We start from the raw sequence: 23,749 nt of genomic DNA, 5'->3' as shown, positions 1-23,749 counted from the left end.
TAAAAATCGGCGTCCATTTTTCTCCCTGACTCGATTTTTCAATTTCAAAGCACTTTTATTGGCTTATCACGTGAATGCATTTGTGTTGCCATGGTAAAGTCAGCTTTTTATTTCTGAAAGACGACACAACACTACACACACTGTGTCTTGATAAAATTTAATTACAAAACAGAACTAAGACGGGAAAATAAAAATAAATAAAACTAACAATCACAAAGTAAAGGAATAAACTACAAAAATATTAACAGTACAAGGGGGTTACATAAAGAGAATATTAACATGGTTTTATGACCGTTGCTTCCAAACGCTTCAAAGCAGTGATACCACAGATATTTCTTTACTGACTGTGTGAAAGTGTCGCATATCATTTAGTGAAACTGGCGGATGCGCTGTACGTTAATTCTTCAGACGAGCAAATTCAGACATATTCGAGTAGAAAGGGTTTTAAACATATGAACAAAATATTAAAAAAATACAAAAATATTTGAGCTTACATCAAGACTTCTAGTCACACCCACTCACTTCAAAGATAACGCAGTAGATTGAAATGAACACAGTCAGTCTGTTGTTATACAATACTATTTGTACATAAGGTCAGTGCTATATTATTCTCTACTAGCTTTATCAAAAAAAAACAACAGGCATATAAAGTCTCTTTACAAGTGTCATTTGGCTCAAATGATGTAAGGTGATTAGATTTAACTACTGAACATGTACAGATGCAGTCATGCAAGAAGTCTCACTTTTCACAAACAGGTATTATCTGGGAAATGACGAGATTTGAAGGAAACATAGAGACATGTTTTTTATTGCCAAGACTCGTTGTAAGTCTTCAGCACTCTTTAAACTGGAACCATGTGCATGTACGGTTCATTTTCCCCATTTTTACAAAACAATCTTGACTAAGGCTGTTACCCTCTCTTTCCATCAGAGTAAGTTGTGGTTATTGGAAACTGATTCCTAGGGACAAAAATAACACAATCAAATATGAAATTCATTTTCTATGAGCACAATCTACTTCACAGGGAGGAGCTCTCTTTATTTTACATTTTCTGCGCTTGACCTGCAGTGAAACCATGCAACACGGTGGAAGACAGTAGAAAAGTGGACGATAAACTGGTAAAGATGACTGAGGTGCAGCAGACGGTGGCAGATTTTGGTGCTGTGGGGTCTGGAAAAAAAGATTAGGTTTGATTAGGTAGACATGAAGGGATAAACATATGCTATAAATAGAAATGCACTGTGTCTGTAAGAGAGTGTAACTACCTATAGAAGTGGGGAGTTGATAGCTGGAGTGCGTATGATCTTGGAGACTGCAGCCGCACTGCTGCCCCCTGCTGTTAGCAGCTGGAGCTGTAGCTGGTAAACACTGCCAGGCTGAAGACCGTGAACTGTCACTGAGCGCTGAGACTGTGGAGGGTGAATGAGAGATAACAGTTAATTACGTAAAATATATACTTCTGCGTCTACTCTAGTCTAAAACGCTAGCTTTATGCAAACATTACTCAAACAGGACTGTTTTGAATGTTGTGCTTTCCGCTATGTATAAGTTGCTCTACCAATAATGAAGTAACTCAGTGAAATTGTGTGATAGCAATGCTATGATCATATTGCACTTTAGAATAGAATAGAATAGAATAGAATAGAATGTCTTTATTGTCATTATACAAGTACAAAATGTAAAAACTAGAATAAAAATGCACGAAATATAAAACACTAACATGACATAACAATCCCATTCACACAAAATAATAAGCCAACTGTCAATTGCACTTGTTTGTGTTGCACATTGTTGTGAGAAATTATTGCACACGTTTGCACATATGGAGTGATTACACATTTGCACATAAGACATTATTGCACACTGCTAAATGCACATTATTGGTTTTATTCTATTTTTACAAATAAAGCTTTTATATGCTGTTACTGTAAAACTGTAAACTTTTTTTTTTCTTTGCCTCACCGGCGCGATTGTCTGCGTCTGGGAGATGAGCGTGTCCTCCCGTCCTTCTGTTGCCGTGGTGAGCTCAGACTGCAGCGTCCAGGTGAACTGGAACCCCTCGACAGCCGCCGGGTCCAAGGCGTGCTGGGACATCCTCCAGCGAAAGGTAGTGAGCAGGGTGCCGTTGACTTGTTGGAAGTCTGCAGTCAGTCGTTCTGGACGCAGTACCACCTTTCTGCCTGCCAGGAGGCGCTCTGTCACAAACAAAGGAACAATGTTTTTCTTCACCTATCGCAGATGGCAGCACTAGTCTAAGTAACTTCTCATCAGGTTCGTGGTGACACGTTTTAAAAGTTTGAGCATATGGCAATTATTAAAAGTCTACTAGAGAACTGTATATATAACAAACTACTTGAATTTTGTAATAATATACTGCATTGTGTTTCAGTGTGTGTGTGTAAAGGTGCATTCAGTGGCTGCATTGTCTGTTGAGGTGAGATTGCGAAAACTACTCTTTAAAAGTATTTTTTCATCAAAAAGAATCAATGCACGGTGCCTTTACATCTGTGTTTAGTTACTCCTACCCTCAGTGTTGCAGGGCAAAGCTTTGCCTCCTCTGACCCTGATGGAGGAGCAAGTCGGGGTCGTAACCCAGGCAACAGCCTCTGACCCCGGGTCAGCCTTCATTGCCACGGCGACCCGGTACTTGCAGGCAAACAGCAGGCCTGTAATGGTGTGATGAGTGCCCTGCAGAGAGGGAAAATTAAGTCAAGTCGTGGATAAAGAAAGTGTTTAAAGACACATTACGTGTATTGTAAACTGTACACGACCGGTTGTTAAAACAAACCTATAACAAGGTCCCTTAAAATATACACATTACCTCTACTTTTTGTCTCAACACCTGTCTCGTATAAGCAGCTTGTTAGCTCCAAGTTAAAATAAACACCACACTTTGGCCGCTTCGCCGGTTTGGCAGCTTTAAATGGCGAGAAATGCTGTAACTGTTTAAAAAAAGCTTGAACTTCAATGAACAGAAAATCATGTTCTGTGACCTCAGCAAATTGCACGCAGCACTTTGATATTCATCAGCCCACTGCGTCTGTAATCACTGTGGACAAGAGGTTTCCACTGGGACAACTCTGGCTAAAGATCTAATTTAGGTGAGTCCAGTATTCTCTTGATGTAATGAGCAACAACATTTGCACAATAAAGGTTAGAACAGTTTATCTTTTGAAACTTTTTTTTATTCCGCTGCAGCTCCAATTTGTAATTTGGACTTAGAACAGTTTTTTTTTTTTTTTTTTTTTTTTTTATTTAGAAAGAGCATTTACAAATGACAATGCCACAGTCTATTACAAACAGCCTCAAGCACATGTATGTATACAATGACATTATCGTTTAAATAGTCACAAATTACCTGCGTATGCGTATTACTATGTAGCTCTTTCAGATGTTTTTAACATTTTATGTAACATTGTTAAAAACTATTAACAAGAAGGAACATGGGAGGCTTCCACATTGGAGAGGTATAGAAAACAAAATGCTAGTGTAGCTATATAGCAAAATAAATAGGTTCAGGTTAAAAAAATAAATAAAGAAAGGAAAAAGAAAAACCTAGGTCACTAGAACAGTTTTCCTGACCTTTCTTCAGTAATTTAGGAGAAGTCCATTCTTATAGGTTTGATATACTCAGTCCATTTACTCCAGATTATGTAAAATCTATCTTTCTGGACTTTAAGGGAATATGACAGCCGCTCCATTACATAAATTTCATAAATCATGTCTATCCATTCATCTATAGTGGGTTGATGGGGTTTCAGCCAGTTTCTTGTAATAAGTTTTTTGCTTCCAGCTAGGAGAATCTGAACCAACTTTTTATCGGTATTTCTCCATCCGTCAAATTGAATGTCTCCCATATAAATTGCATCAATTGTAAAAGGGATATTGACTCCAAATACATTGTTAATATGTTTATGGATTTCCTGCCAATAAGGAACAATGACTGGACAACTCCAGAAAACATGGAAATGATTGGCGTTGTCCATCCCACATTGTCTCCAGCAGCTGGAACCCCCTCCCCCGTATCTTTTTTGTAAAGGTGTAATAAAAAACCTAATTACACTCTTCCAACAGAATTCACGCCAAATAGTCGAGCAGGATGAAGTCCATTGTACGAGACACATTCTTTTCCAAGCATCCTCTGTTATAATCAAATTGCCTTCTCTTTCCCACTTTTCTTTTATATACCAGGTATTTCCTGATTTGTGATGGAGTATAGCTTTATATAGTCTAGAGATAATCTTAGTACAGGGAGACTCTGATACCAACAAGAGAATTTTCAGAATTCCTGTTTCTATTTTACCTAAGTTTGGTCTCAGATTCTGGTTAAAGTAATTTCTAACTTGAAGATATCTATAGAAATCCTTTTGCTCAAGATTGTATCTTTTCTTTAGGTACTCAAAACTATGGAATGTCCCCTCCTTCGTAAATGAGAAATAATTTGTTAGACCTCTGGCAGCCCATTTTTTAAATTTACCATCAGATCTGTTTGGAATGAATTCGGTGTCATAAGCACACCATCTCAGTAGTTTAATTGAATCATTTATATTACAAGTTTTCGCAGTTTCCTGCCAAGTTCTCAATAGTATGTTTAACCAAGGGTTGCCTATGTTCAGCTGTTTATTCAACAGTTCGTTATCTGCAATAGTAGCTTCAATAGGCATCCCTTCTAGTAGCTCAAGTTCAACTTCCTTCCAACGTGCAGAATAAGCTGGGGTACATAAGCAAACCAGAGGCCTCAACTGTGCTGCTAAGTAATACTCTCTTAAGGAGGGGAGACCCATACCCCCACTCTCTTTGCTTAGTTGTAAGGTCTTAAACTTAATCCTGGGTTTTTTCCCCTGCCATAAATACCTGGATATCATCACATCCCATTCTATGAATTGCTTGGTTGGTATTGATACTGGAAGATTCTGGAAAAGGTAAAGCAATCTCGGCAATACGTTCATTTTAATGGACTCCACCCTGGAGCTTAGACTCAAGAAAGGGATAATATTCCACCGCGAAATGTCAGATTTCAACTGGGAATTTAAGGGGTTATAATTCGAATCAAATAATTTTGTGATATCCTTTGTTAAGTTTACCCCTAAGTATCTAATTGATTCTGCATCCCATTTCATTTTGTATTTGCTTCTGATGTGGTTAGGTGGGTTATAGTTGAAGGTGATTACCTGTGTTTTTTGTATATTAAGTTTATATCCTGAATACACCCCATATTGTTCTAGCAGGTTCATAAGCTTTGGAAGTGACTGTGTGGGTTGTGATAAATATATCAATACATCGTCCGCAAATAAGGCCAATTTATTTTCTCCTGATGGCATATTTATTCCTTTGATGTCTGTACTTTGTCTGATCCATTGGGCCAAGGGCTCAATAAATAGAGAGAAGAGGAGAGGTGAGGCGCAACAGCCTTGTCTCGTTCCTCTTTCAAGGATGAATGGATTAGATAAGTGACCATTAATTTTTATTTTTGCAGAAGGTTTATCGTATAGGGCTTCAAATACTTCGATAATAGATTTATGAAAGCCAAATTTTTCTAATACTTTATACAAAAAAGACCACCTGACTGAATCAAAAGCCTTTTCGGCATCTAGACTAATAATGGCTGTTTCTATTCCTTGTTCGATAATCCAATCTATTATGTGCAAAGTTCTCCTAGTATTATCCTGTGTTTGTCTTTGTTTTACAAAGCCAGTTTGGTCCAAGTGGATCAGTTCTGGTAATATATTTTCAATTCTTTTGGACAGGACAGTTGTAAATAATTTATAATCTATATTCAGTACACTAATCGGTCGGTAATTGCTGCACTCCAATTTGTCTTTTCCATCCTTTGGTAACACAGAAATAATAGCATATCTCCATGAGGCCGGGGTCTCTTTCCTCTTCAACACCCAATTAAAAGTTCTCAATAGTACTGGAGCCAGTGCTTCTTTCATAGTCCTGTACCATTCAGAAGTGAAACCATCTGCACCCGGCGACTTTCCTGTTTTCAATTTACTTATTGCTGCATTTAATTCTTCTATTTTTATTTCAGACAATAGTTTATCATTTTGTTCATTTGTAATGGTAGGTAAATTAAGAGTGGCTAAAAATGATTCAATCTGAAAGTCATTATTCATTCTTGGTTGGGAGTACAGCGATTTATAATACATTTCAAAACTTTGCTGAATTCTCTCTGTTTTTGTTTCAATGTTCCCCGAATAAGGATTTCTTATTTTATATATTGAATTGTCTGCTTGTTGTTTGCGTAATCTGTAAGATAGGAGTTTAAGAGATTTTCCACCAGCTTCATAATAACGTTGTTTTGTAAATAACAGCATTTTCTGTATTTCTAAAGTAGTGATTTCATCTATTTCTTTTTTGATTTTATTCATTTTTAATCTAGTTTCCTTATTTAGAGTCTCTACATGGTCTCTTTGTAATTCCTTTAATTTCTCTTCCAAATTAATGAGCCTTTCTTTTCTGAGTTTCTTTTCGTACGACGAGATAGCTATTATTTTCCCTCTGAGGACTGCTTTGAGCGCATCCCAGAGCACAGATGGCGTCACCTCCCCATTGTCATTCAGCTCCAGATATATTTTAATTTCTTTCCTAATTTTTTCCTTAATTTGTGAGTTGTTTAGAAGATTCGAATTCAGGCGCCAAGGTAAAGATCTTGGTTCATTGTCTAAATGTATTGACATGTATATGGGGCTATGGTCAGATAAAGTAATCGGACCAATATTACATTGTCTTATTCTGTGAAAGTCTTTGCCAAAAGTGAAAAAATAATCTAATCTGGAATAAACTGCATGAGGTGAGGAGAAGTGGGTAAAATCTCGGCCAGACGGATACAACTCTCTCCAAACATCGATAATTCCCACTTCTTTCATCAAAGCATTCACTTTCTTACTGATAGCTTTTAAGTCTGACTTTTTATTGGAGGAGTCCAATCTAGGATTCAAACGAATATTAAAGTCTCCTCCACAGATTAAAGTGCCCTGGCTTTTTGTAGTCATTATTTCAAATATTTTCTTGTAAAATAGCCAGTCACTACCAGGGGGGATATAGACATTCAGGAGGGTTATTAAGGCTCCGTTAATTTTCCCAATAACCAGAACAAATCTTCCTTCCTTGTCCCTAATTTCTGACACGTGTTCATATTTAACTTGACCCGATATCAATACAGCGACTCCTCTGCGGCGTCCTGATTTGTGAGAAGATGAATATATGTATTTGAAGCCCATTTTGTTTAGCTTGTCATGTTCTATATCACTCAAATGCGTTTCCTGTAGAAAAGCGATTTGAATCTTTTCTTTTTTTAATTTGGACAAAATTTTTCCTCTTTTGATTGGACTATGTATACCATTTACATTATAAGAAGCTACTTTTAGAGTTTTACCCTGCATACATGTGAACAGAAATCAGTCTCCATATACTTCCTAGGGAAGCCTCCCCTCCCTGAAAGAACTGACAGGGAATGAACATAGAAAAAGAATGCAAAACCAAAAATACAAAACAAATGCACATGAAATATAACAAAGCTGTGTATGACTTCCACTCCAGAGGTCTTTGATGTGACCCTACTGTAGTCTCTAGGGAAAGTCCCTCCCTGAGTCCAGAAGAGGGGGCCCTACTGAAGATAGCTGCACCAACAAGACCCCCCCTGCACCCTGTAGTCTTGCATTTAGTAACTTAACATCATTGATCGGAGTGACCAGGCAATAGTGACAGTTCCCCCGTTTAGATTTAGGTTTTTATATCCCCGTCTACCTGACTTTGAAGGGGGAAAAAAAAAAAAAAAAAAAAAAAAAGGAAAATGAAGGGGGGCTCATTTACCAGACAAACATGACCAGTCTTAACTTGAAGTTGTTGGAGGTGAGGCCCGCCTGAAAGATTGTAGTCTCTCCTTGAAGTTGGACTCTCGTCTGGAGTGGGATGCGCGTCTCCCCCTCCGCTGGCTGTTCCTCTCCCACGTCAGCTGTCGCAGTTTGTCCATCAGCGTCTCTGGAGGTTTGACGATCTCTACCGGGTATCCTCTGTCTGACATGTCAGTTGCCGCTTCCTCGGCGCTCTCGTAGATCTGGGTTTCGTCGTTATATTTGACTTTGAGCCGCGCTGGATACAAAGTTTGGAACGGGATCTGGCGCTCCTTCAGGATCTTGCGTATTTCTGTATATGCCCTTCTTTTCTGAAGAGTACGCGGCGCATAATCGTTGTCCAGGTTTATTCGCCTCCCTTGCCAGGTAAAGCCCTTTTTCTGCCAAGCTAAGCGGAGAACATTTTCTTTTGTTTTGGAGCTGAGGAATCTCACCAGGATGGATCTCGGCGCTGCGTCCTCAGGTGGCTGTGGACCGAGCGCGCGGTGTGCTCTTTCCAGGTGCAAGGGCATGTCGTCGGGTATGTCGAGGTTTTCGCGGAGTAACTTTTCCACGAACGAAGTCATGGATTGGGACTGCTTTTCGGCTCCCTCGGTGACTCCATAGAGCCGTATGTTTTCACGTCTCGACCGGTTCTCCTGATCGGTTATCTTGGCATCCAGCGAGTTGTGTAGCTTAAGCATTTCTGCTAAGATATCCTCTGTGTTTTGGACTCGTTCCTCGACTTTCATTATTCGCTCTTCCGCCTCGTCTAGTCTTACGTTGGTCTTTGAAATTTCCCCCTTAATGTCCTCCAACTGTTGCTTGTTGTCCTGGCGAAAGCCCCTCAGCTCCCGAAGGATCAAGTCCAGATCAACTTTCTCTTCGCCTGGCATTGCGTTAGCCTGTTTGCTAGCAGTGGTCTGCGTGTCGCCAAATGGTCTTTCGCCGTCATTTATTTCTGGCTGCTGAGTCCCCCTCTTGCCTTTTAGCCTGGTATCCATCGTTGCCCCCGCTTAACAGAGTATATAAAAGTGATATTTCGCTTTTTGGGGGGCTAATTCAATGACTTTGTAGAGGGTGCAGGCGGGAGCTCCCTAACTAAGCTGCCATCTTGTCCGTGTCCCACCCGGAAGTCCGGACTTAGAACAGTTTTATTTTATATACGGTTATAATGTCAATTTAAATAAGATTTGTCTCTGTTAGTTTTGGCTACATATTTGATGCCTTGCGGTTATTGCTGAGGCGGTACTGCAAAGAACTTTACCACAAGCTCCTTTTTTTTTTATTTTTTATTGTAATTAAACCTGTACAAACTCCAACATTACAGTACTCCAGTTTGTGTAAGTATAAGCTTGTTTTCTGTATAGATTACACAACTTTACCCAGAGAGACACGACCCGAAACACATTAAATAGTGAATGCAAACCATTCTTTAAGAAACACACAGACACAGAGGCGTGACAGAGACAAAGTTACACACAGACAGAATGACAGCGATGAAATCTGATCTCTCATGCACACATACAAACCATCTTTATAAAACCCAGCCAGCATACCTGCACTGTTGCTGTTCTCTCTGTGCTTGTAGCATTACTGCTGCAAGTATATGGACGCCACCTCAAAGTGTACGGACCAGGGTGTCTCTGTCTGGCTGTAATAATAAAATAAAAGAGGAATCAGACACAAAATACATAACCTGTGTTTGTTTCTACAGGTGTAGAGATAAATTATGAGGTTTGAAACCTAAGAAAAATATGTCATGATATACACCGAAGAGGCATAACATTATGACCACCTTCCTAATATTGTGTAGGTTTCCCTTGTGCCTCCAAAACAGTTGTGGATCATCAGAGAATGGACATGGGCCTTCTGAGGGTGTCCTGTGGTGTCTGGTAACAGAATGTTAGTGGGGGCCTTTGAGGGGAGGGTCCTCTGTGGATTATCCCACAGATGCTTGATCAGTTTGGGATCTAGTGAATTTGGAGGCCAGGTCAACACCTTGTGCTGTTCTTCATGTTTTGTTTTGTTTTTTGAGTTTTTTGTGTGCGTGTGGCTGCATCCTGCTGGGGGTAGCTGCTGCCATCAAGGAGTGTCATTGCTATGGCGTGGGGGTGACTGGTCTGGTCTAGGTGGGTGCTACATGTCTAAGTAACATCCACATGAATGAATGCCAGGTCCAAGAGTTTCCCAGCAGAACATTGACTTGTCACAAGATGGTCAATGTTATTTACTTCTCCCGTCAGTGGTTTTAATGTTGTGGCTGATCTATCTGATCTGATTTAATTGAGTTGTCGACTTAAGAGTTTGATCCACAGTTCTTTCTGTGCATATAGTTAATAATTGTTTGCTACCTTCCTTGCTGCTAACAGCATAGTTTATTGTGTAAATGAGAGTGTGATTTTAAAAGTAATGTCACATTATCAGCTGTTTAGTGTTCTGGCACCAACTCACCGTGGTAAGCCCACTTCCAGAACGCCTTCACCTGCAGCTGGTTGTCATGGTAATGAGGGGCAGCGACCTCGAGTCGCAGGTTTCCAGGGTTGACAGGGTTCGCGGGGGATTCAGGGTGAGGCAGAGAGGAGGAGGCGGGGAGGTCAGGGGAAGAAGACAAGGATGATGATTGGGAAGGAGAGGAAGGTAGAGATGATGAGGACGAAGAAGAAGAGGAAGAGGGGAGCTCGTTGGAGAAGTCTTCACCTTTGGTGGATTCAGATTAAGAGGAGAAGAGAGGAAACAATGATTTGACGGCCTTAAACAGCACACGGGACGTTATTTTAAGCAAAATCCGAATCTCCACCATCAGAATATAAGCATACAGCACAATCATTGAAACGTTGTTCACTGTTATATATGTGTGTTGCGTATATGGAGCTTGTTACCTCGCACATGGAAATCATAAATATATTGGGCCAGATATATAAGAAAACAACAGGAGTGCAGCTGGAAGCTAACTTTCCAGTTATTTCATTAACACAGAAACACTAACGGCCTATGTGACCCTCATTAGCACCGAGTGACAGGCCAACGCACAGACTGTGTCAAATATTAATACTCCTGAATTGTAAATTGCAATATGTTCCATATAAAATTGTTGGTCTGTGGTTTGGTAATTGAGCTGCAGCTGGCTATAATCCTCAGCTGGGCTGACCGACGGGTCACCTATAAATACCTCCGTTGCCTGGACGACCATTAACATCGCCACTTTCCACTGTACGTCGTGTTTAAACAGCGCAGCTGTAGGTGGACAGAATATGCTGACAGTCAGCAAACACAGCAGCTCTTACCCATACAGGAAAATCATTAGCTCAATAATATATGGCTCTGCTAACTAATAGGTGGTGCGGGCTGCGCTGTATAAACAGTATTCATTAATGTCATGACAAGTTAATGAAATGTTCAAAATCAGTACGTAAGAAGTACAATTTGAGTTCTTTGGCTGTTAGAGGAGCTGTCTGGTTGAATCACATCAACACAGACTGAACTCAGAGACCTGAGTTTCCAGAGCATCTTTTATCATATGTTGTAATCTATAATGTTTATTTCTACAAGATAGATCTGCATAAACTCTATAAACTATGATTGTTGCTTCAGTATTTAATGTTTTACGCCAGTCTCATCTTTGTACCAGATCAGCTGAATTGCTAAGCGTTGAGAGAGATGGCTTTATATTCTTAACCCGTGTAATATTAAATCACAAACATTACACCTAGAAATAATTACTTAAAGTGGACCGCGTGGGGAGAGAAAGTGGCGCAAAGTGCAGCAATGCACCGTCACCTGAGTTTAAACTCTGCCCCCACTGTTCCTGGAAGGCATACTGCTTATGCTCGTGTAAAAACTGGACGTGTTGGGAAATGTGTTCTCTGCTAACTTTATAAAAGCAAACCTCTCTGTAATGTGTTTTTACACTTGGTTTACAGTGCAAATTAAATTAACAGGATATAACGTGAGTCGGACTAATCTAATCATACTATTAGAAGTGAGCTGTGATATCGATCTTCCCATCTAACCGAATTACTGACCAAGAGTACAGCGTTTTTATTTTGGACTGTTATGTCAAATACCCAAAATAAGAAAGTAACAGTATATCACCTAGTCCTGTGTGGAAGATGCTTTGTTTTCTTTACCTGTATGAGTGATAGTAGAAAAAACGAGCTGGGCTTTAGGACTCTTCAGCCTCTTCTGACCCCAGTAGGCCACTGTTTGGACAGACAGGAAGTAGGAAGTAGCCGGCAGCAGGCCCTGAAGCCACAGCTCACACTGCGCCTATAACACGTCAAAGAACAGGAACATGGATTACTTTGTTGACTCTGCGCTACAACAAACTAGTTTCCAAAACAACTCCTTTGAGGTTTCTTGCGAACGTCCTCAAATTCAATCATCAACTGTTCGGCCTGCATCAAAGTCCAAGAAAAACTTGATGCATCGTCAGGATCACCGCCACCGTAGAAACCGCAGCTTCTGCCACCATCTCCATCATCCCTACCGTCGCTACGATCCCCGCCGTCGTCTACCTGAGCGCTGTGCATGCCCTGACAGTCCAGACCTGTTCTGCATTAGCCCACTATTTGACTGACAGCTCATTAACAGGCTCTTAGTGGAATCAGCTCTGTCTGTCCGCGTGGATTCGGACTAGTCACAACAAAGAGATGCTTGGATGATAACAAGCGTGTGTGTGTGTGTGTGTGTGTGCGTGGTTCTGTAAGTGTGTACACTTAAGACAGAATATGAGAAAAGTGAGTTAAAAACAGTTTTTAGCGACCTACAGACAAAATGGGGTAAAAGTATTTCCATTACCCTCAAGATAGACAAAACATATGGCCTGTACAGCTGTATGTGTGTGTGTATATGTATGTGTGTGAAATGGAGAGAGCTCGAGAAGCCTGGATTTCTATTTTGGTGAATAATGTCAGTGGACATTATATGAAAAACGCTGATGTATATTTAAAAGCACTGACTCAGCTGAGTTTGTTTTTTTTTTTATTCACATGCGAACACTTCCCGTGAAATCCCCCTTTTTGCCATCACATTTAATGCTAACCCTCTGCAGTCCTGCATAAATTCCTGATTGACAGGATATGACTTTTACACACGACTGGGGAATATGTCATGTTGTGCTAATGGAGAGCAATAAAAATATCAATGCCTTCTGTGACGCGAAAGCCGTTTCACAACTGTTTAGCTCCGTTGTTCGAGTTTCCAACTACCTGTTGTGATGCTGCTGCTGCTGCTGTTGTGTTTTTTGTTTTTTTTTGAGTGCGTCTGGATGCAGCTGCAAGTAGGAAACACTAGTTACGAGGAGGGGGGGCTCATTTAAATTCCAGACCTCCCAGCCAAGCAGAACAGAGGACCAGACTACAGATAAATGGCTCCACCAGGCTCGGTCTGGGATCGCCATCACTACTTAGGATAGCTAGGTCCATATGAGCGTGCCTTTGGTTAACCTTGATGTTTATGCTTTGTGTAAATAAAGTAAAGGTTAACATTATACTTAGAGACAGAAGGTCTACAAGTGGAGAATTCTTTGCAAAAAGCGCTTTTATCATTCATTATTTTGTATAGTTTTTAATTTGCACAGACAATGTTCAGTAAGTGAGCAAAACTGTAATATCTATTTGTGTTGTTTACTGTGATTATGGGTATATATATATATTACTATATATTATTTAAATTTGCACATAAAGATTTCTAGAATTTAGACGTTATCAGACAGGTTGATCTGACAGCAATGGTGGCTGCTGCATCAACAACTAAATATCTCTCATATAACGCTTCCCTCGTGCAGATCCAGTCCCGATAACCGATACCCCCTCATGCTACAGTGAGTGGCATGTTGTCCGCACATTCCCAGATGCTTTGACTTGAGTAAAACATATCCCCCGTTGTCGGTGCGATCTCCACGGCTGAGTCGTCGTGTTATTCCAGCGCCGCAGAGCCGGGCCCACATGTTGCCACTGCGCTCTAACAAAGTTACGTCCCGTGAAGATAATGCCGTATTTGTCTGAGCATTTTTAGATCCATGAGGAACAGATGCGAGACGTCCTGGTGCCAAGCGACAATTTCAGTGAGTGAATATATCAAAACAAGATCTAAAATACTGCAAAGGTTATTTAGTTGAAGTCCACACCACACCAAAAAAGACTCAACATGTTTTTCCAACGCTTTCTTATTTTTGCTCATTGTTTAAATTCACATCCTGAATCAAGATTTACTCGCACCCCTGTGTCTCCACCTAATTTGTAGGATTTACTATTGGCCTCAGGGTGGTCCGGGAGGTCACTGTTCAACTGGAAGGATTATTTAATGTATAATATAAGCAGTGCAAAAACGAGAGTTCCTTCCGTTCCCGCGGCGTGTTACTGTTAACCTTCACAGCTCAAACATAACACGGTTTGTGTATATACATTTTAAATGAGCAAATTCCAGCTTGCACTACCACTTAAACGCAGTAGCTGTTCACGGGACGTGTCCTATTTGGGCCTGTAAGATCACCATGGTAATCACAAGCAGAATGCAACAAGGAAAGTATGTGTGGGTGTGTTTGTGTGTGTGAGGTGCATGTGTTTATGGGCCTAATAAAACCTCTCAGGTGCAGCTATAGATCCTGTGTATTTGACATATGTGTGCTGTTCTAGATTGTGTTAGGAAGGAGTGTGACTGAGGAGTTTCCACATTTTACGATGCTTCTGACAGCTGAGAATACACTGCGACACCAGAAAAAAACACCAGAAAATAGACAGGCTAACTAAGAAAATGTCTTTAACACATTCCTGAAAAAAAAGATACTGCTGATGTAATCTCCGTAAACAGATATCTGAAATGTCATCAGACAAAAGTCTATTTCGAGTCGGGTTTCGAGATTGCAACTCCTGTAGCTGTATCTTCACATTAAGAAACAAATATATAAGAATTAAACCATGTGTTAAATATACACCGATCAGGCATAACATTAGGACCACTGACAGCAGAAGTAAATAACATTGAGCATCTTGTGACAATTCAATATTCTGCTGGGGAACGTTTGGACCTGGCATTAGTGTGGATGTTACTTAGACATGTAGCACCCACCTAGACCAGACCAGGCACCCCACCCCATAGCAATGACACTCCTTGATGGCAGCAGCCATCCCCAGCAGGATGCAGCCTGACAAAGGTACAACTCAAAAAACATGAAGAACAGCACAAGGTGTTGACCTGGCCTCCAAATTCACTAGATCCTGAACTGATCAAGTATCTGTGGGATGATCCACAGCGGCCCCTCCCCTCAAAGGCCCCCCCCCCCCAACAACATTCTGTTACCAGACACCACAGGACACCCTCAGAAGGCCCATGTCCATTCTCTGATGAGTCACAACTGTTCTGGAGACCTACACAATATTAGGAATGTGGTCGTAATGTTATGCCTGATGTGTTATTACAGTAAGAATGAGTGCAACATCACATTCACTCATTCAGTGTAAATTAAGTATGCAGAAAGCTTCCTTACCCCCTGAGTCACTCTGCTGTTGCTCTCCTTTTTGCCCACTTCTGTTGTGCGGGAGTGTGTAGGTCGTGTGTGCATGCTGTTGTGCACTGTGTGCGCTTGTGGCGCGTGTCTGTGCGCCGTCTGCGTATGTCGAGACATCCAGGTGATTCGGTAGTTGTGGACGGGCAGGTCTCCCTCCTTGGGGGGTTCCCACTGCACCAAGACTGAAACTGTGAGCCCTCTTCCGCTTGACCTAAGAAGAGAAAATGACACGGGATGTGAAAAAACAAAAACAGAACATGTAAAGAGTAAAAAGTGTAAAATCTGCATAAGTAACGGTTTTTGAACAGATGAACGGCAGTAAAACAGATTTGCTACATGTTTGTCAGCTGCTCTCAGTGTTGGCTTTACAATCTCCTATTTACTATATATATGTACGTAAAGTAGAGGCTCAGACACTCTATATCATGTTGAACAGAAGCTGCAATTTAAGCGATCACCTCTGTTATTAAATGCTATTAAAATATCCCTGTTCATCCGGGACATGGTCTGAACTTCGCGTGACCTCGTTTTTCGAGGGCCACTGCAGTATGTAATTGAACAAAGATGTAATTTGCATGCAGATATACGCAATCAGATGGGACATGTTTATCCACCTGACCACAGCTTATGAGTCATTTTCCGGCATGCCGTGCATTCCTGAAAGGGAGCATAGTGACTGTTTTAACAAAGGACTTTTTCAGATACGAAGGTATTTAAATACCTCTCCGCGAGCTGGAACACTGATTGCGAACCTGTCCAGTCTAGAGTCTGATTGCTCACTCTGATATTTATTGGTGGCTCTGGAGGCGAAGGGTCTGCAGAGAGAGAGAGAGAGGGGGGAAAAAAATCAGACATAATATTTGTGTACTTACTCTCAGGTAGTGCAGTATTGCATTCATGTGGAGACCTGTTGATAAGATTTAATGATGCTTACTTAATAACAATCAACTTTTAAAGTCGCTGAACAATGCTGCGGTTATGTTTTAAAGTGTAATATTCAATAAATTAAACCAAAACCTTGCAACCTAATAAGAAGTCTTGATTAGCGCTGTTACTAATTTGTTATGCTTCTACATAACTGCACACAACCATCTTTCTTTACAATCTTTGACATGGGTGCTTGAGGTTTCCCCATCATGCATTGGACTGTTCCATGTCATATAGAGCTAAAAACCAACATCCTGTAGTTTATTTGATGCCAACACATGAAATATCGAGTATTTCCTTGCATATTAACAGGCAATAGCTGTAACTTGGTCCCGTCTTCTGCTTCTTCGTTGTGCAACTTATGACTCAGCATGAGGTCTGTGGGTTAGAGTTAAGGTGAAGGTGAGGTCAAAATCCTGATTTCAACATAAAATTTTCAGCGGAACAGAGCAGTGATTGGCGTTGAGATCTTTGCTCCATCAGATCTTCCACCAGCTTGACTGAATTGTCTCCTAACTCGATATTTAACGTGCTGCAGCGGAGAGAAATAAAGAAGCCATTCTGAGGGGGAAAAGGCTAATTTCCTCTTGGTCCTAGTCGAGTCTACAAAGCCAATTAGATTTACAGCATCAAAGGTGGGCGATACTGGAGAAGCCTGAAGCCCTTTTCAGTAGCTGCCACAACACAGACCAAAAGCGACCACCACTAGTCCTTGTTTGCCTCCAAAATGAAATCCTGAGGTCGCCGGTCTTTCAACACTGCCTCTGTATCTCATTAGAGCCTCAAACCCTGATGCTGTATCTGATTAAAACTACAAAATGTATCTGATTAGGACTACATCGCCCATGGCAAGCCTCCCACAGGCCTCCTTGGCAGAGCCAGATGCAAAGATCAAAGTTGGGGCAACATATTGGGAGATGCAAAAACCTGGCCCGTTTCTGCATTGATGTGTGCGCTCTTTACGTCTCTCGGTGCCAATAGTAATTGCCAGATCGGAACCAAAACACACGTTACTCTCTGGGGCCTTTTCGCTCTCAGTGTGTGTCTCTCATCAAGCTTGTTTTTTTTTTTTTGTCCATTGTTTCACGACATGAAGACATCAAGATGAGTTTTCCGATCCAGACATTCCCTCGTAATTGCTCCTGGCAGGTCCTGAGCAACTCTAATGTCTCTATGAGCAGGAAGAATGGGTTTTCAAACTGAGATTCTCGCTCTGGTTAGCATCAGGTCACAGTGGAGGAGCTACAACCGTCTTGACATCTGCCAGCTTCCTGATTTGTGACCCCTGACCTCCAGCCCTTGACTAATCAGACTAATGAACTGGAAACACAAGAGCTCTGACTGCGATCAGATGGTATTTGGAATGTTTAAGTGTGTCTTTAACCTTTAACCCCGGACCACAAAATACATTCATACATATACTTAAAAGAACAATTCAACATTTCGGCGTATTATTTGTTTGCTTGCAGGGAGTTCTTTCTGTCTGTTGTGTACTAGACAATTACCAGAATCTGGTTAGCTTGACTTAGCATTAAATATTTTGTGGGAGGCAGGGATTGTGTGTGCACAGTAACTTGCTGTCTCAGAGCCAGTTAGCTTAGCATTGGATGCATAACAGAGGGAAACAGCTAGCCTGGCTCTGTCTGAGGAACAAACAGTCCGTACAAGAGCAAGCAATCAGCAGAGAATTCGAGACGGTAACGCACCCAGCCAATAGCCCCGCACATAAACCCCGTAAAAACACAACGCAGACTGCTGAGCCTAGCTAGCTGGCTGGCTGGCTGGGAGTAGCTTTAAGATGGAGTTATGCTTCTGCTTCACCTATGCACAGGAGGGTATCGTGGCACACAGATCTCAGCTGTGTGCAGACCTTCGTGTCAAGCAAACCGACGAGTAAATTCAACACCCTGCTGGAAGGTTCCTGCTCATTTTTTGCGTTTGGGCATGGGCACAAGACAGGAAAAGGAAAAATAAACCTCAAGTAAATAGAAATCCAACACCGTCCCATGCATACTCGATAAATCCAAATTATTTCCTGTTTGCTTCCTGGATGCAGTGGTTTGTTTACGCCGTCAGTAAGACTTCTTCGACGGTTCCTTTGCGTTTTGCTGAAAGTGTGCAACATTGTGCAGTCTTTGCCAAAAGCAGCCAAAATCGCTTTCAGGATTCCATCGTGGTAGTGTTTACAAAACTCTGTTGCAGGCATGAAGAGGGTCATCATTTGGTGCGGTGGAAAATGCTATCTCAAGGCACCTTGTCATAATCTCTTGTAAGTGTTCAGCTGATAAAGAACCTTTTTTCCAAAGATCGGTCCAACCTGAAGTCATTATTCACATTCAAACATGTTCTAGCCAATCCTGGCAGGGGATTCGTATCACACGCCAATCCTGGCGTAAAACGCATATGACCTAAGTCTGCTAAGCATTAGAGCTACGACCTCCTACAGTGTGTGTGCGTGTAAAAGTGTGTGTATGTGTTACTCTCACTTTCACTCTATCTCTGACCCACATGAGGGATTTCACTCTGGCACAAAACCAACCGAATGAGTATGTATGTGTGTTTTTACAGTGCAGTGTTCATGCGCAGTTGTGTGTATTCTCTGTTTCCTGTCTGTGTTTTATAGACTGCCTGACAGCTTTTGTGCTGCGAGTGTACCTTATCCATCAAGTGTGAGTGAAGGAGAGAGAAAGAACAGAAAAAGGAGAGGAAGGGAAATGTTCCCAAGTTTCTTTCTTTTCCTCGGGGAGGTGTAATATCTCTCATAAAATGACACAAAATGAACACAAGTATCTGTGTTTTGCTGAGCGTTTCGTGACGGAGTATCAACAGGTTATGGAAACACGCAGTGGGGAAGCGTCGCTCTCTCTGTGGGACGCTCATAGAAGTAAAACCGAACCAAAGAATGCGTTCAGGGCGTGCTTGTATTACCTTTACTCGAGATGTGGTGTTTGCTGGGTGTGGTGAAACCTCTGCTGCCGTGGCTGTTGATGGCGGCCACTCTGAACTGGTACCAGCGCTGAGGTCTCAGGTCCGACAGAACAGCATCTTCGGAGAGGGTCTAGAAGCACATCACACGAGACAATGAGCGGGCGACAGCGAAGGATTTTGTTCGAGATTTACAGGGCGGTACGAAGTTTTAAGCACGACAGCTCTCTTCAGATCCATCACACAACGCCACGGAGGAGGCGTCTGGTCTTCGCCAAGATTTTTCTGCAGCATGACAACGAGCCCAAACACAGAGTCATACAGAGCTCTCTTCGGGGACAAGGGGAGCGAGAGACCTGATCTCAACATCGAGGAGTCATTCTGGGATGAAGAGACAGATTTAGGGTGTATTCATGAAAGCATCCTCACTTTAATTATAAGAGTCCATTATACTGTGTATTGTACACGATTAATTCAAAAGCAAGTTTTGTTATCTCATTTTAAGACCTCTCTATCACCTTTCTACACAACTTGCAATGGTGTATTATTGTAATCTGTTGAGGATAAGACCGAGAACATAGTGATCCTAACTTTGGCAGACCTTTAAATCTTCATGCAACTTGTGTGGTGTTTCACAAAGAGCATGTTAAATCTCAATATTTAAAGTATAAGATTGACATTTTGAAATATAAGCGGTGTTGCTTTATTACTAGGAGTTATGAGAAGATTTATAACAAACTCCAGTCTCTTTGTATCTGGCTCCAAGCAGCAGCTTACGGTAAAGATAGGAAAACAGCAAGCCTGGTCCATTGGATTATTTCTTACAAATGCATCATGTTAAATCGTGCCAGTAGAGGCATCTTATCACCTCATTCATATCAATGAGGGTAGGCTAACAGACTGAAACACATCTCTTTATAATCTAATAACAGCGCCGCAAACTGACATCCTCCAAAACGATCACACGTGAATCAACACCTCTCTGGAAACTGAACACGATCTGCTGCACGGAGGTAGGGTTTCCTGCACGGCTGCTGCGTTCGCTTACATTAGTTATAGCTTTGTTTATCTAATATACTTGCAACTGTCAATTACTGCGCAGCGCACTGAGCAGGATGTCAGAAGAAGTCAGATGAACACAGTCAGACTGGAATTCCATCAGATAACAGTGAAATTAAATGATGGGGCTAAATTATAGCTAAAATTGCCAAAGATTCACATGTTTTGTCTCCCTGACAGTGTAAATGTAATCACTGCTTAAAATCGACTCATCCACAGTCACCCACTCACACACACATACACACAGACACGAGCTGCCATCTATTTAAGTCCATAATGAGCGTTCAGTCATTCAGAGTCAGCCGGTGGAACGACTGTGGCTGCCTGTGGTCCCTTTTTAAGCTCTGCTTATTTACCTAACCTCACACAGGCACACACACACACACACACACACGGGATGTACAGTGCGCGCACACACACACGTTCGTATCCACACACGTACACACACATTGGGTTTACCCTGGCAGAATGGGAGACTGGCTGGGGTGGAGAGGTTTAGACAGCAAGGCAGCAGACTGATGAGGTGGAAACAGAGTCTAACATCCATCTCCATAGCTGAGAAGTTTCATCATTCGAGGCAAATTGAGAGTTATGAGGTAAAGATATGTTAGAAACTCTTTGCGGTGCCGCTCCACTGTTAAAGGTACAGTGAGCCGTTTTTATAGCAGCAGCTCCTGTCAGTGTTAGAAGGAATCAACTACATGACCTGCTGTTAAATTGATTGTAAAACATTTTTTGGCTGATAACTTGAATAGTATTATCTCTCCTTCTAACAACAGTCCGTAATGAAATGAGAAATTATTAATAGACAGAAAAATCCCTATAGTCTATAATCTTATCAGCTTCATAGTCAATGATTAGTTTCTTCAATAACGACACAGGGAGAGGATGGTAATTATTCACCATGGCAGCAGTAGCCCACTGAGAGGCATGGTCCTCACTGGGGTGTATGCCAGCGTTCCAGCGGGACTGAAGCATGTAAATGACCGGCTCCACGCTGACATTGAACTTTGACACCCACACCACCTTCACGCGGCCCTCTGAATCCTCCACGAAGCTCATCTCCCTGCGAGGCTTCAGAGGAACACCTGCAAGGGACACGGAGAGGCATTCGAGACAAAGGCATAGGTGTGAAGGCAAAAATAGCGTCCACATGATCAGACAGACATCAGACAAGACTAATGACTCAACCGCCGCACGCTATTTTGACTGTTGTCACAACAGTATCGAACACAGACGTAGAAAAAAAAAACTGAAGCGAAACTGCTGAAGGAAAAATGTAAACGTCACTCAAACTGTTTTGTTTGTGCTGAATTATTACGGCAGCCAAAACCTGACCGCATCTGAAGCAGTGGACGCTGACTAGCGCCGCACACACTCAACATAGAGATGCTAGCCACGACGGGACTGCTTGAGATGCAGTCAAGCAGGCAGGCAGTATGCTGTGATCTGTTATTACATTAAATTATGTTTAATTCATTTGCCAGACAAGTTTGATCACAGCGATTCATATTAAGTATACTTAAGCACCGCAGTCACGAGAGCTAGGTGTCGTCACAAATACTGCACGTGCGTACTTCTCAAACAAATAGTATGTTGAGTGCCGTTCGCTCTTCAGCTAGTGAGGGCATATCTAATTAATCTTAATCAGAACCACCACTGCGCACTTGATGGGACAATCAGCAAGTTTTCTGCCTCATGTCCTGAAGCCTGAATCGTGCTGCACGCAGGCCCCAAACAGCTGCCATTTACCTTTATATAGATTGGCCGGGGCTTGGCAAGTGTGTCCGCAGCCATTGGGGCAGCACTTCCTGGGGGACGGACAGTGCTGGTCCGACGAGCAGCTCTCCACGCAGGCTGCAGCGAATCCCGTGGCTCGCTGAGGCGGAGGGCAGTCTCCCTGACGAGACGACCTCAGGGAGGTCAGAAACTCTCTGCTCGTCACACACTCCGTCTGCTTCTGAGAGAGAAAGCGAGCGAGAGCACAGGGGGTATTATTATCATTATTATTATTATTATTACTATTACAGTTGACACGTAGCGGAAATAACACGCAACGTATAAGATGACGGCGCATAAAAACACACACCAGAGGCGAAAGTGTTTCCTTTGGTTAACTCCTGCTGACTCTTTGAAGGGAGCCCTTGAGATTTGGTCTGAAAGTTGTGTGCGTTTCTGTGCCTGTGCACATGGCTGCAGACCGGCAAAATGTAAACACAAGCTTCAGCTAATAGTCCTGAATTACCCTGTGTTCCTAAGCAGCCAGCCAGTCAGCCATCCAGCCGGTAACATGCTTCAGCTATTGTGATGAAAAACTAATCTATCTGAAAACCACAGCAACTCGCTCCACAAATAATCATTTAGGGGCCACACACACGTGCACCAAACACACATGAAAGCGTTGCGCGCCCTCTTCTTCTCGTGTATACAGTACATACACAACAGCTCAGAAATGTTTTTCATAACACGCATACAGAGGCTTGCATGACAACACGCAGAAATGCTCGTCCGTGGCACGCAATCAAAACAGCCTCGTGGTGCCAATGAAAGCACGTTCCTGGTGGAGGAGCGACACTGCCACCAAGGCCGCTGCGACCTACACAAACAAACACACCACGCACTTTCTATCTTACCTCACAGGACTTTGGAGACAGCACCTTCCTGGTTTCCCACAATTCTTTGCACGGTTGGAGGCACTAGACATAAACAAACAGAGCAAAAAATATGGTCATAAATTACAGGTTTTAAACTTTACAATTTAGGTCTTACTTAAAAATAACAAAATGTTGACATTACTGAATTCCTAAATCAGAGGTATTACATCAATGTGCTAGTCAATATCACTCTCATACACCAATCAGCCACAACATTAAGACCACTGACAGGAAAAGTGAATAACATTGACCATTTTGTGACAATTCAGTGTTCTGCTGGGAACCTTTTGGACCTGGCATTCATTCATGTGGATGTTACTTAGACATGTAGCACCCACCTAGACCAGACCAGGCACCCCCACCCCATAGCAATGACACTCCTTGATGGCAGCAACCATCCCCGGCAGGATGCAACCACACACACAAAAACAGTTTAGGAACAATTAAAAAAAAAACATGAAGAACAGCACAAGGTGTTGACCTGGCCTCCAAATTCACTAGATCCCAAGCTGATCAAGTATCTGTGGGATGATCCACAGAGGCCCCTCCCCTCAAAGGCCCCCACAGGACACCACAGGACACCACAGGACACCCTCAGAAGGCCCATGTCCATTCTCTGATGAGTCACAACTATTTTGGAGGAACAAGCGAAGAGGTACACAATATCATAATGTTATGCCTGATCGGTGTAAAAGCCCATCCTATGTGAAGCTACAACCTGCAGCTTGTTACCTTAACTTAGTACAAAGAATGGAAGCAATGGAAACAGCTAGCCCTGCTCCATCTTAATCTTGCGTTAAATCAACACAATTTCCTAATATTTTCTCAGCTGATA

At 42.0% G+C, this 23,749-nt stretch overlaps 1 protein-coding gene across 1 annotated transcript; it reads right to left on the bottom strand.

Moving 5' to 3' along the window:
• Positions 1–1,631: 1,631 nt before the first annotated feature.
• Positions 1,632–22,453, bottom strand: LOC311490904 (anosmin-1-like). Its single transcript, XM_084548662.1, has 10 exons — positions 22,013–22,453; positions 21,164–21,348; positions 19,205–19,334; positions 16,071–16,164; positions 15,329–15,560; positions 11,970–12,108; positions 10,294–10,539; positions 9,399–9,493; positions 2,527–2,689; positions 1,632–2,196 (listed from the first exon to the last, which is right to left on the bottom strand). Exons 1-10 carry the CDS (start codon positions 22,335–22,337, stop codon positions 1,868–1,870), a joined length of 1,938 nt encoding a protein of 645 aa, XP_084404788.1. The 5' UTR covers positions 22,338–22,453; the 3' UTR covers positions 1,632–1,867.
• Between the last annotated feature and the right edge of the window lie 1,296 nt (positions 22,454–23,749).

The sequence above is a fragment of the Chelon labrosus genome, assembly GCF_963514085.1.
Source record: "Chelon labrosus genome assembly, chromosome: 7".
NCBI lineage: Eukaryota > Metazoa > Chordata > Actinopteri > Mugiliformes > Mugilidae > Chelon > Chelon labrosus.
This window is presented reverse-complemented; position numbering and strand designations above follow the sequence as displayed.